The sequence below is a fragment of the Oryctolagus cuniculus genome, chromosome 19, assembly GCF_964237555.1.
Source record: "Oryctolagus cuniculus chromosome 19, mOryCun1.1, whole genome shotgun sequence".
NCBI classification, from domain to species: Eukaryota; Metazoa; Chordata; class Mammalia; order Lagomorpha; family Leporidae; genus Oryctolagus; species Oryctolagus cuniculus.
The window spans coordinates 33,755,788-33,769,402 of NC_091450.1; the positions used below are offsets into that span (position 1 = coordinate 33,755,788).

The window sequence follows — 13,615 nt, forward strand, 5'->3', positions numbered from 1 at the left end:
AGCTTCACCAGCTGGGCATGCAGCGGGCCCCCAGCCTCCCCCAGTGCTGCTCACTGGGCTCCAGAGGCACCGACCCCACGCCACGGACGCCGCACCTGCCCTGGCCGCGTGCCCTCTCCTGCACCCGGGGGACCCCAACGGCCGCCCCCGCGGAGAGCCGTGTCCCAGCGAGCCAGGCTGGGGTCTCTAGTCTGCAAAGGCCTCGGAGCCCGTGGTGGACCCGCCGTGGACAGCGGCGGGCGGCGGCCCCCAGGCCCGCACCGCAGGAGCCGGCGGGATTGGCGACAGGCGTTGCCACGGCAACCTGGGCCGCGCCGCTCCGCCAAGGTGAAAGGAAACCCCAGAGACTCATTAGCAACAGGCTCCCATGGCAACCACACCACGCTCATTAATAATTTTTTTTTTAATTCCAAGCGTGGGTGTTGAAATCCTCCCGAGAACGACGCGCGGGACGGCTGAGGAGCAAACAGCGGCGCCCGCGGCTTCCACCTGCGGCCGGCGGGGCCGCGCACGGGGCCCAGGCCCACCTGCGCGCGCGGAGCCGCCCCAGGCCGGGGCGCCGAGGCCCCCGTCCGACCCTCACAGGCAGCCGGGGTCCACGTCCTGCCGCCCGGCTCCCAACCCAAGTACAGTGGGGCGGGGCCCTCAGGTCCCAGGGGGTCGCAGAGCACCAGGCCCCGCACGCACAGGAGCCGGCCTCGCACGGCTTCGGGGTGGGGGTGGGCGTGGGGGTGGGGGCGGGGAAGCCGCTCAGACAGAAGCTGCCCGGCGTCCCCGGAGCCCGGTGCTGGGGAGGGCCGGCGGAGGGTCCGCGCACTGCGCGTGGGACCCCAGGGCCGGCGGAGGGTCCGCGGGACCCCAGGGCCGGCGGCTCGGGCTTCTGCCTCACAGAGGCGCCCTCCCTGCCTGTCCCCTCTGCAGTCCTCACCGACCCCACAGAACAGGAACCCCTGGGATGCACACGCAGGCCCCCGCCCCAGCGCGGGACCAGGAGCAGGGTGACTATCATGGCATAGACCAGGCAGGGCCCTGCACGGGCAGTGGCCACCCAGGCTGGCCAGGACGCAGCTGGCCACAACCGGCTACTCGATTAGGAGCACAAAATCAGCCCACGAGGAAACAGACGAGAAAGGCCGGCCGGCCGGCCGGCAAAGGGCAGCGCAGCCCGTGCCCTGCTGGGGGCCCGTACGCCAGCGCTGGGCCCTGCGGCCACTCGGTGCTGAGCCCACACGCAGGCAGCGCGGCCCCGGCTGCCCGGCCTCTCCCTCCTCCCCGAGTGACCCAGATTTCAAAGGCAGACGAAGGAGACGCAAGCTGCGGAATAGCAAGGAGGCAGGCGTCCCCGAGCCACGCAGACCCGGCCCCTGCTGCCCACGCAGGGCTGGGACCCACCGGCCTTCGCCCTCAGCACAGCACTGTGGCTTCCAGGACGTGCCTGGGCACTGCCCCCTCCAGGGCCCCAGACACCAGCCTGCTGCTCTAAGGCCCTCTCAGCATCTCCTCCCCCAGCCCCACCCCCACGGAGCCCTGGGACCTTGAGACCGAAGACCCCGCAATGGAGCCCAAACCCGTCCTCCCCACAGAGACGGATGGCCACAGACCCTCGTGGGGGGTACCGGCTCCCCGGCCCAACCAAGCACGGCGGCTGCCCAAACCCAGGTCCACCACATGGGCCCAAGCCTGATCTGCCAATAGACATGCCTGGTGCCCTGTGGGTGCCAGGGACAGAGGACGGCCCCCTGGGGGCACAGGACCCGGACGTGTGGGAGGGAGGGGCGGGCAGGGATGGTCCCGGCTGCCGTGTCCCCAGCCAGCACGGGGCTCGCTGTCCGGGATGGGGGGGCTCCGTGTGTGGCACCCGCTGCCCAGGTCTCCACCACTGCGGTGCTGAGGGCCCGCCAGGCTCGGCCCGTCATCCCCGGACCACGCCCACCCCGCCCACCCCGCCTGGCGAGGGCCGGCCAGCTCGGGTAAGAACACGGCACCTCGGCTCCATCGTGGTCTCAGACCAAGACTTCCCCAGTCCTGGGCATGGCACAAGCCACGCCTGCCCTAAGCTGTCTTCCGTTTCTCCAACAAGGACCTGACGGGCCCCCAGCCTCGAGGCCGTGCACGGGGGCTGCTCCTGGGCAGAGGGGCTGCACGGGACTCGGCCCCTCACCTCCCTGTGAGTCAGGCCCTGGAGAGCCCGGGCGGGCTGGGGGCAGTCACGCGTCCCAGCTCAGGAGCTGGCCGTGGTCTGGACGCAGTCAGCACAGCCCCGGCCAGGACGGCCTTGCTGGCTGCCAAGGACATGGCAAAGGACGGCGCACGGGCGGGGCGCGGCCCACCCCCCTCGGCACCTGGGCGCAGCAGGTTAGGCCCAACCTTGCCACGCCGGCATCCCCCACAGGCACCGGCTTCTGTCCCAGTTGCTCCTCTCCCCATCCACCCCCAGCTAATGGCCTGGGAGGGCAGTGGGGGATGACCCCGGTGCTTGGGCCCCTGTGCCCACGTGGGAGACCCCGATGGGCTTCCAGGCTCCTGGCTGTGGCCTGGCTCTGTCCTGGCTGTTGCTGTCATTTAGGGAGTGACCCGGCAGATGGAGGTTCTGCCCCGGCCCCGCCCCCGTCCCGGGGGGGGGGGGAGCACCGCCCAGAACCTCTGCCGGGGCGTATCCAGACCCCCTGGGGAAGGCTAGGCAGGGCCACCTCCACCACCCCCGACGGGCAGCCCAAGCCGGGCCTCGGGCCGTGGCCAGGACCTGGGCACTGCAGCGCGCAGGGTGGCTGGCGTCAGGACACGGGCAGGCTGGCCCTCAGTGCCCAGTCCAGAGACAGGGCTTGTCGACAAGCCCAGGTGACAGGTCAGGCCTCTGAAGGCCCAACAGGCAGGCCCCGAGAGTCCCAAGGCGGCCACAGCACCAGGGCCCGGGGGAGGCCACAACAGGTGCTCCAGGGGCTCCGGCACTGCACTGCGGGCAGCCCTCCCAGCCTGTGTCCCTGCCCCCTCCCACCACAGCCACCTGCAGCACCGAGAGCCCCCCTCACCAGAGCCCCCGATGCCCAGGACCACCCAGGGGACCCTCGAGGGCCAGGAGCAGCCCCAGGCCTGTGACTGGCAGCCAACTTCAGACCCGAGCCGGCTCCTCTCCAGCCGCCGCCGACAGCCCCTGTCTGCGCGTGCCAAGGCCGGCTAGCTCCTCCGGGCAGAGCGGCAGCCTTGCCAGAACTGCTGACGCCTTGAGCCAGGGCCGACCCGAGCCAGGCAGCGGCCTCAGGACGGAGCTGGGGGCCCGCCGTGGCCACCCACTCAACTGTACCCCCACCAGGAACCCCCCCGTCCCAGGCCCCCAGCACGGGGTGCACCCCTGAGCCTGGGTCCCCGCACCTCGAGGGAGCCGGACACAGCGTAGCCGATGGCACTGTCCCAGGAGCGACCTGCTGCCTGACCAGTGCATCTGGGCAGCCCAGCCCCGGCTCTGCTCCCTTCACAGGGCCACTCAGGGCAGCCCCTGGCTCAGCGGGGCCCTGGCCAGGGACTCCTGCAAGGTCCCACACAAGAGGCTTCGTCCACACCTCTGCCTCGGACTTGAGTCCGTACCCCAGAAGCCCCAGATCCTACCTGACAGTGCACACCCCATGTGCAGGCCCAGGGTGCTGCTCCGGGTCACTGCTGGCCACCAGGACCCCCGCTGACCATCCTGGGCCCCAGGACCCCATGCTGCTGGGGACAGATGACTGGCGAGCTGGGGCACAGAGGGCCTGCCCAGGAGAGCCCAGACCCCAGCCTCGGTGGGTGCCTGCCCTCTGAGGGGGCTCCAGCTGTCCCACCCCAGTGCTCAGGCCAGCGAGGGGCTCTGCCCCACTGCGCCCACGTCAGACTTCACCTGCAGCCCAGCCGGGCAGACCCCAGGCACAAGAGGACAGAGTGACCAGCTGACCACGGTGCCTGCCAAGCACACGCTGGCGCTGGCGCCGGCACCGGGCTCTGGGCACAGTGCTTGCCTGGTTCCCGGCGGTGGAGGCTGGCTCCCAGCTGCTGGCTGGGGGCTCGTCTGTCAGGGCCAGGCTCGGGGGCTCACCTGCAGTGGGACCGGGTCCCACCCCGAGGGGGACGCGCCGACCCAGTGCCCAGGTGCACCACCCTGCTGGCCCTGCCGGGCCAAGGCCTTGCAGAGAGCGAGAGCCACAGGGCGGGGCGCCCACGGTCCAGGGGCTGTGGCACCCTGAGGGCGGCCCCTCACTCAGGACAAAGGCAGGGTGGGGGCTGCTCCATGACCTTTCTCTGTCCTTGTCAGAAAAGCCTCGCTCCAGGGCGCTGAAGTCCTGCACCCCAGGCTGATGTCCTGCAGGGGCACCAGGGGCAGGGCTGAGCCACGGCAGGGCTGCTCGCCCCTCGCACCCTGGAGGTCACTGGCTGCCCCGCAGCTCCACCTGAGCGCGCTCACCTGGGCCCCACCCCGAAGGGACAGCTCGGCCAGCGGCCGCACCCCGGAGGCATCTGTGCCGAGAACCTCCCTCAGCAAAGCCACACTGCCGTCGCGACCGCGTCCCCGCGGCGGGCGGGCACAGTGCCCTGCGGACAGCGCCTGGACCTGCCGCCAGCTCCCTCCTGTGCAGGCCTCCCCCCACCCCGCACCATCGTGTTTGGCCGCCTCGCCGTCCGTCTGCCTGTCTCTGGCTTGGAGACGCACCGGGCCCCGGCGGCAGAGGGCTGCTCTGTGCTGTGCCACACCAGGGAGCCACTCCCCACGGAGCACCGCCCCCTGCCTGACCTCGAGCGGGGACCCAGGCTGGGACAAGGGGGCTCTGGATGCAGCCCCGGCATGGGTGATGGGCCGCCCCTCCCCCGCATTCCTTCCCATCCTGGCCCTGGCACAGGGAGTCGGGAGGCGAGGGGAGCCCACCGCCGCCACGCCCTCTGCCAGCCACGCCCGCCACCTCGGCGGCTCCCTTGTCAGGCCGGAGTTGGGTTCGTGCACCTGTGCAGGCCGGCACAGCCCTGCCCTAAGGCCTGGGAGGTGCAGGTGCGCAGCGTGGCCTTGCCTGTGGTGCCGGCCGCCTGGTCTCCTCCACTCCTAAGCCTGGCCTCAGGGCTGGTCCCGGCCCGCCGGCCCATCAGAAGCCCCCGTTCTCCACCCCCCCATGGCACCTGCCCCAGGTCTGTGAAGGACGTGACCCTCCCCCTACCTCCCAGAGACAAGGACACATCCCACTCCCCTCACCCAGCTGCCTGGACACTCCTGCTGTGTGCCCCTCCCCCCAGGCCCTGGGGTCTCCCGGCCCCCAGCTGTCCCCAGGCCGCACAGGGCGGTGTGCTGGACACCCAGGGGAGCCGCAGAGCTCTGCTGGACGCCGCGGGGTCACCTGGTGGGCCCAGCCAGGTGTCCACAGAAGCCCCACCTGCTGTGTCCCAGCCTCCCGGGGTCCTGAGAGCAGAAAGGGGGGCTTAGCCCACGGATGCGCCCCAAGCAGCAAGGAGCCGGGTGTCAGTCAGTGCCAGGGGCAGGGGCGGGGGCAGAAGCAAGGCTGGGCTGCGCACACCCCCACGCAGGCTGGGCGAGGGCCGGGCCAGGGCGGGCACAGCCATGCAGTGGGCACGGGACACTCGGGAGCCCTCCCCAAACATGCCCGTACCCCATTCCCACCAGCTGCAGATGTGGCCAAGGGGGCATCGGGTCCCTGCTGGACCTGCCTTGTACGGAGCCCTGCTACATGCAGCCCACCCCCCGCTGTGCTGGTCTCACGTCCACTTCCAGGAGGACGCAAGGTGGGAGGGCGGACAGCACCAAAGGCTTGGGCACTCCTGTCCGGCGCCTGTCTCACCCTCGCCTGCCGCCTGCCGCCTGCCGGGCGTCCCAGCCCCAGACCTGGACGGCACGTGGCCACGGAAGCACAGGTCCTCCCCTCTTTCGGCCAGAGGCCACGTGGTGGCCCCAGCACGGCCCTGGGTGGACTCGGGTCACTCACGGAGCCTCGGCTGGGGCCTTTCAGACTCGAGGGTGGCGCTGTGGCCCCGCAGCACTGGCCCTGAGAGGCGGGGTCTGGGAATGGGACACGGGTCAGCAGCAGGACAAGCTGGACCAGCGTCTGGAATCCAGGACCGCAGGGAGCGAGCCCTGACGCAGGACGAGGTCCCAGAAGGCAGGCGGGAAGCCCCCCAACGCCGAGTGCAGACCGAGAGGCACAGGCCACCTCCGGGTGACTGACGGGCACCCCGGCAGCACCCAGGGAGCCCCGAGAGCCGCTCGAGTGGCCAGGAGGCCACTGCCAAGAGGTCACTGACAGGCCAGCCAGGGAGGCCGGCGGGGGCCGGGGCGCGTCCGCGGGCAGCAGACGATGCGCGTGCCTGCCCCGAGCCCCGAGCCGGCCGCCGCGAGCCTCGCTCTCCAGAGACCCTCGAGGCTCAGGCCTGTCCAGCCCCGTCCAGGTGCGGCCACCCCGGACACGTGGACGTCAGCGCCAAGCCAGGCTTCACCCAGCTCTGCCTCTCAGAGCCTGATGACCTTGGCACGCCCTCTGCCCCCCTCAGGGAGCCTGGCCCTGGCCGACACCTCCTGGAAGACCCCAGCGGCCCCCAGCCCCACGCGCCCCAGCAGTCACCTTCCATTCACCTCCCCGGCTCACAGGGACGCGAGGTGGGGCAGGGGCCCCAGGCCCAGCCCCTGCACGTCCCCGGGAGGCCCCGCAGCTGAGTCGGAGTCAGGAGCCTGGGGGGCCCGGGCAGGCGACAGCAGAGCCCGCCCACCTCCCTCTATAAATAAAGCCGTGTAGGAGACACAGCGCTCGCCCCGAGAGTCATCGCGCGATTACGTCTTTAAGCAGCGAAGGAAATCGATAAGTAGCACGCTGTCCTCGGCCGCTCCTCCGCCGGCAGGCGGAATCCCCCTGGGCAACCAGGACACACGTGTTCACCTGTGCCGGGCCCACGGCTGAGGGGGCCCCTCCTGCATGCCCATGGGGGCCCCGCTCAGCCGGGGCCACACAGTCCCCTCCCCTCCGCGGGGACGGGCAGCCGGGCCACGCAAAGGGGAGACCAAGCCTGGGGATACACGCTCTTGCCAAGGGGACACCTCGTGGCCCCCAGTGAGCCCCTCGCCACAGCTGTGCACCCAGCCACCCCTCCCAACTCCGACTCCCGGGGTCACCCAGCCCCCACGGCGTCCCCCCCCATCCTGCACACAGTCTAATTTGAGGCTGTCTCTGAGGCCCGCACCCACCCCCAGCAGGGTCTGAGCTGTGCCTGTCTCCCAGGGTTGGGCAAACAAGGGGGGACACTCTGGTCATGAGCATTAGAAACAGGGCTCAAATGGGCCTCGGGGTGCCCATGGCAAGAGGTGTGGGGGGGTGGCAGGACTTCCTGGGGAGACTCAGCAGCTCCAGGACAAAGACGCTGCCCCCAGGCAGGAGGCAGAGGCCCTGCTGCCCACCAGGCTGCCCTGGACACTGGAGCCCCACAGCAGGGCCCACCCCTTTGTCTGGCTGAGATTCTTCCGGCTCTTTCTGTGAGGACCTGCATCCCTGGGGAGGTGTGCGTGCAGGGCACCCCCCTCTGCGGGGCAGGCGCCTGGCCCTGCACCCCCGTGGGGCCGGGCCCACGTGCACGAGCCATCCAGCCCCCAGCCTTCCGGCCACAGGATAACCCCAGACCCTGCCAAGTCCCCAGCAGGGCGCCGGGGCCAGGACACACGGACAGGCTGGGAGCACTCGAAGCCGAGGGGGCCAGGGCAGCCGGACACGGGGCCGTCAGGAGAGAGAAAGTCCAGAACCCCACACCGCTCCCCAGCGTGGTCTGCACACGCCTAGACAGGACAAACATAGGCGCTGGCACCCAGCCGGCCCAAGCCCGTCCAGCCCAGCCCCAGGCTCAGGGCCACCACCACAGCCCGCTGCCCCACTGCCCCTCCGGCACCGAGACCGGGGGTCACCGCCGGTCTCAGCTCTGCAGCCCCCAACCCGGGACTGGGACCAGCACCTTGGGCCCCAGACACCGAGCGGCCCCCTGCTCACTGCCTCGGCCTCCCCCGCGGGGAGGGGCGCACCTGACGCGAGATGTTTGGATTTGAGAAGAAACATGGGTTTTACGAGTTTCCTGGGTACGGATTCCTCCTTTGTATCTAATATTTACACAGCCTCACTCACGAGGCGGGCACACACACGCGCGCGGCTCCCTTTGCGCTCCCTCCCGGCCAGCCCCCGGGGCCCCGCCCGCACCCCCCGATGCCCCCGGCCCCAGCCCGACCCCGTTCTGGAACCTTCTCTGCAGAGGGCGCCCATTCCTCGCTGGCCGGGGCGCCCGGGGGAAGGGACTTGAGCGTGGCGCCAGCTGCCTCCCTGCCCCCACGCCCAGCTGCGCACAACTTCGGGAGCCGGACGCCGAGTTCACGACCCACGTCACGGCCCCCGGCGGCCCCGGCTCGCCGCGCGCGGGGCCCGCCCCGCTCCCCGCCCCGGCAGCCCCGGGTGCGGCGGCCCCAGCCGGCGCGCGCCCCGGCGCCCCTTCGCCCCCCGCCACCCCGCACCCCGCGCGCGCGCCCCCACGGCCCCCAGGCCCGCCCCGCGCACGAGCCGGCGGGAAGGATATGGGTTGCACACGAGCCGGAGGCACCAGCTGCGAGGCCGCGTGGTCTGCCCGAGGCAGAAGAAGACGGTGGCCGCCAGCGCCGGGTACGGGACGGGCTGCTCCTCGTCGGCGCCCGGCTCCGCGCCGCGCTCCGGGCTCCCGGGGGGCGACGCGCGGGCCCCCGACCCCTGCTCCGCCGCGCGCTCCTGAGCCTCCGGGCTGGCCGGGGAGGTCCCGGCCGGCGCCGCAGGGCCTGGGGGCGGCGCGCCCAGGGGCACCCGAACCTCGTCGGCGGCCAGCACGCCCTCGGTCATGGTGGCGGCGGGCAGCACCTACGGGGGACCGGCGGTGAGGGGCGGGCCGCGCCGCGGCAGCGCCGCGGCCGCGCCTTTGTCTGTCCTCGTCGGAGACGAACGCGCCCCCCGCCCCCGCCCCCGCCCCGCCCCCGGCGCGCGCCGGCCCGCCCCACCCCCGCGGCCCCGCTCAAGTTGGGGGGTCCCGGCCGCCCAGGGGCGCGCGCCCCCGCCTCTCACCTCGCTCCGGCGGCCGGCGGCGTCCCGGCGGGCATCACCGGGCGCGCGGTCCCCGCAGACCCGGCCCCCGCCCGCGCCCCCGGCCCGCCCGGCTCCGGCTCGGGCTCGCCCGGCGGCGGCGGCGGCGGCGGCGGCCGCCCAGGAGCAGGGGGCGCAGACGGGCGCAGACGGGCGCGGCCGGGGGCGCGGCCGGGGGCGCGGGGCTGGCTGGCAGGAGCGAGCCGGCGCCGGTCCGCGCGCGGCGCAGGAAACTTCGGAGTGAGCCGGGAGGGGGGCGGGGCGGGGCGGGGCGAGCGGTGGGGGCGGGGCGGGCCGGGGGCTCCCGGGCGGACGGGGCTGTGCGGGTGGGGGGCACTCGGCGGGGTCGGCCGCGCGCTCTCACCGACACGTCCTCACCGCGAGCCCGCGCCGCGCCTCCGAGAGCCCCTGATGGAGGTCGACCCTGCTGCGCCCCCTCCCCCGCCCGGAGCCGAGCACCAGGGGGCGCTCGCGGGGAGGCTCCTGCGGGGGGCGGGAGGGGCGCGGCGCCCACGTCCTGCCCCGCCCCCAGCTGCGGGGGCGCCAGCCGCGGAGGCGGCGCCCCTCCCCCCCGCCGGCGGGTGTGCCGCCCCCTCCCCGACCGTGCCGCGGGCCGGGGTCTGCCTGCGGGGCGGGGCCGCGCCGGGCGGCCGGAGCCAGAGCGCCGCCCCCCACCCCAGCGGTGTGTCCCGGGGGCTCGCGCGGGTAGTGGGGGCCCGACGGGAGTCGGGGCGCCCCCGCAGCGCGGGCGCAGGCAGATCCCGCGAACTTGCGATGGGGGCCGGTCCGGACCCGGAAAAGGCGCCGGGCGCCCCACGTCCCGCATCCCGCGTCCATACCCACCCCACCCCTGAGAAGGTCAGGACCCCTTTGAAGGAAGGCGGGGAGCCGGGGGCGCCTCCTGCGACCACCGCGCCGACGGGCCTTGCTGGGGACCCAGAGAGAGGGGTCCGGAGCGGGTCACCCGCGTCAGGGCGCCCCCGGGGGCCGAGGCGTCCTCCCTCCCTGTCTCCGTGGCTCCCTCGCTGCGCCCCGGGGACCCGCGCCCCCTCCTCCCTCCCCCAGAGGGACAGGACCCCAAGAGCCCCTGCGGGGTGGCCAGAGCAGCGGGGCTCCCCGACGTGGACGCTGCCCCTGGCCCCGGGGCCGCCGGCGGGCGCAGGTCCCCGGCCCTGGCCAGCGGCGTGGGCGCCTCCCGTGCCTGACGGTGCTGCTTGGTAGTGGACGCTGGAGCTGCCCCGAGGCTCCACGCGAGGACAAGGACCCCGGAGGGACACTCGGACGGGTGGGGCAGGGTCTTGGGCGGGGTCCCTCGGAACTCCTGACCCGGCTCTCACTGAAGGCTTCTCATGGGGTCTGCCAGCGACCGGTTGGACCACCCATTGGGGGTGGGTGGTGTACCGGGCCATGGTGGAGCTGGGGACGGACGGACGGAGGGACGGTGGCCACTGCACAGTCCTTGTCCCTGAGTTTCTTGGCGGGGGGCAGAGGAAGACAGCACTCAAGCTGTGGCCAGCACCACAGCAGCAGCAGCCGTGCAAAGGCCCTGGGGCCGGCAGGAGCGGGCAGCGGGAGCCTGGGGCGCTGGGAGGACGCTGCCGTCCCTGGGGCGCTGGGAGGACGCTGCCCGTCCCTGGGGCATGGCCGCCACGCTGCTCCCTCGCGCCCCACCCTGGGGGTGTCTGCAGGAGCGAGGCTGACATTGTGTTTTAAAGCCGCACCTACGGTCTGACAGAGCTGGTAGCCGTCAGCCGCCTCACGGCCCATTTACGGACCAGTGGCACCCAGCGGGCACCTGGAGGGCGTCCTTCCGCTCGGTCAGGCGCAGCTGAGAACGCTCCGGAACTGTGGTCGCCCAGCTCCGAGCCCCCGGCCCTGACGCGCAGGGACTGCCCCCACGGGACAGCCCCGCCCTGCGGCTGGCCGCCGGTGCCCTGGAGGCAGGAGGCTGGGCCCGGCCATCTGTCCGTCTGTCCGCTTGTCCGCCTGTCCGTCTCCCGGGCTGGGGAGCGCAGGAAGAGGTGGGGCTGGCGCGGGGAGCTAAAAGGAGCTGTCGCGGAGGACAATTTGGAAATTGGCATTAAAATTGTTTAATTAAACTGTACAGCGTGTTCAGATATCTATTTTTTTACATCTTCCAGGCCTCTGGAAAATTTGGTTCTGCTTTTTGCTATTTGCTGGTTCTTTTTTTTTTTTTTTAAGGACAAAGCTTTCGCCTGGCAGAGAGCTGGGGTGGGGACAGAGGGCTCGTTGGTGCGGCCGCAGGAAGTGGGAAAGAGAGCCCCCACCCTGCAAAGCCCGGGACCCTCGGGGGGCAGCAGGAGGCCTGCAGTGGGCGGCCACAGCTGCCCCCGCCGGGGCCTGCGGGCACCTTGGTCCCCGTCCGGCTCCACCGCTCCCGTCCAGGGCGCCCAGTGCACCTGCTGCGGCTGCAGGCCGGAGACACCTTCCTGCGTGGCAGTGGGGCCTCCTGCCCGTCCAGCTGTCCCCCAGCCCGCCCAGGCAGCTCCAGCGTGGCGGCCCGCACGCCCCTGTGTGGCCCCTACAGTGAGCTTCCGCTGCTGCTGCAGTAGCCGGACCATGGCCGTGTGGACACCGTGGCCGTGGCTGTCCCTGCCTGCTGGCCAGCGCGGCCACTTGCCACTTCACCCGGCCACTCTGCCCTTGCTGCTGCCACCTCTCCGAGCGGCCACAGTCACCGCTGCCCCGGTGGTGGGCCCCGAGGTGGCCTCTGAGGCGCGCTCGGCCGGCCCGGCCCAGCACCCCGCCCGGCGGGTCCCGCCCCACCTCTGGCCTGCGCCGAGTGCGTGCTGGCACCTCCGCTCAAGCCGCCGGAGACTGCCCTCCAAGGTGACGAGTCGGCCCTGCTGGCCATGCCGGACGCGCCACAGGACCGCAGAGTCGTTCGCCGAAGAGCGAGTCCCACATTCGCGCCCCCGGAGGTGTGGGGCCGGTCCCCAAGAATGCCCACTGCCCCCCAGGGGAAGCAGAGCCTCCGGTTTGTCCCTGGGGTCCTGGGGGACTGGGGTGGGGACCGGGCGTGGACACCGGGGAGGCCCAGCTGTCGGCACGCAGGACGCCGGGTAGCATCTCCCAGGGCTGGGGTGCAGGCGGGATCCCTCAGCACTGGGGGGCAGGAGGGCTGACCGGGACCTGACCCAAGCCGGGAGCTTTAGGGGGCTGGGGGGCCGCAGGGAGTTTGCAGCTCCCCATCTCGCTCCCCGGCGCAGGGAAGCACCGGACTCGCTCCTGGGGCACCAAGGGCCCTTGGGGGTCCTTTCTCAGGAAGGGTCCCCTACAACACAACACAGCACGGCCCCCAGACCCCAGGTCTGATGGCCACGCCTCCCCCTGGCACCCCGGCTGTGCCCACCCCGCCTCACCTGGGGCCTTGCTTTGCCCCAGCCCAACCCTAGGGGCCTCACGCCCACCCATGAGCCATGGCCCCAGACAACGATGGCCAGCAAGGGGGTGACTGGACGTGACCTGGTCACCTGCCTGGTGACTCCCAGAGGTGAGCTGAGCCAGGCCTGGGTGGGCATCACAGGACCTCCGAGAGCGGGGGGCCGGGCTCAGGCTCCTGCCCTGTGTTGGGGGTCCCCCCTGCTCGCTGCTGGACTGAGGCGGAGGCAGGAGCGGCGCGGGCCCGTGGGCAGTGGGCAGTGGACACCGGGTCGTCGGGCTGGGCAGTTGCTCTGGGTCCCTGGCTCCTTTCACGCCCTCCCCGGGGGGGGGGGGTTGTCTTCCCGGGTTTCTGGGTAAACCCTCAGTCTTCACCTGCTCACCAGCCAAATATTTGCACAGCCCCTCCCGCCGCGGCAAAGGTCAGCGGGCAGAGCTCCAGCCCCCCCGCGTTTCCATGACTGATGGTCGGATGCTCCGCTGGTTCCGCTTAGCACTGGCTTCCTGGGCTGCACGTGGGGCCGGGCGGGAGTCCTGGTCACCACGTCTGCCGGCCGGTGGCCATCACCAACACAGTGAGCGCCAGCCCGGGGCAGGTGGCCCTGGAGCCCCTCCCCCATCCAGGACGCACAGGGATGGGCGCAGCCACAGGAGCCACCTGGCCAGAGCCTCGGACACGAGGCTGGGGTTTGTCCTGCCAGGCCGGCTGCCCGTTCCTGGCCTGTGCCAGAGCCCATGTGGTCTCTGGGGGGCCCTGGGGGTCTGACGCTGGACAAGGCAACACTGTCCCCAAGCCGCGCCCACCTGTGCCCAGAAGTCGAAAATTGTGTCTGTGGGCAGCAGGGCTGCGAGCAGGATTCCAGCTAAAGTGGCGACTTCCGGAACCTTCCTGCTTCCGGAACCTTCCTGCTTCCGGCCTGAAGGGCTGGACACCAGGCCGGTTCTTTTTGTTTTGTTTTGTTTTGACAGGCAGAGTGGACAGTGAGAGACACAGAGAGAAAGGTCTTCCTTTATCGTTGGTTCACCCTCCAATGGCTGCTGCGGCCGGCGCACCGCGCTGATCCGAAGCCAGGAGCCAGGTGCTTATCCTGGTCTCCCATGGGGTGCAGGGCCCAAGC

General features: G+C 72.1%; 1 protein-coding gene across 2 annotated transcripts in view; it reads right to left on the reverse strand.

Annotated features, from left to right (window-relative positions):
• The window catches only part of CACNA1H (calcium voltage-gated channel subunit alpha1 H), a 40,823-nt gene extending 31,617 nt beyond the window's left edge, over window positions 1-9,206 (reverse strand). For both annotated transcript variants that reach the window (XM_070064160.1, XM_070064159.1), the window contains exons 1-2: window positions 9,078-9,206; window positions 8,566-8,876 (exon numbers count right to left, since the gene is read on the reverse strand). In XM_070064160.1, coding sequence (XP_069920261.1) covers window positions 8,566-8,858 — 293 coding nt within the window. In that variant the 5' untranslated portion in view covers window positions 8,859-8,876; window positions 9,078-9,206. The remainder of the gene's footprint in view (window positions 1-8,565; window positions 8,877-9,077) is intronic.
• Between the last annotated feature and the right edge of the window lie 4,409 nt (window positions 9,207-13,615).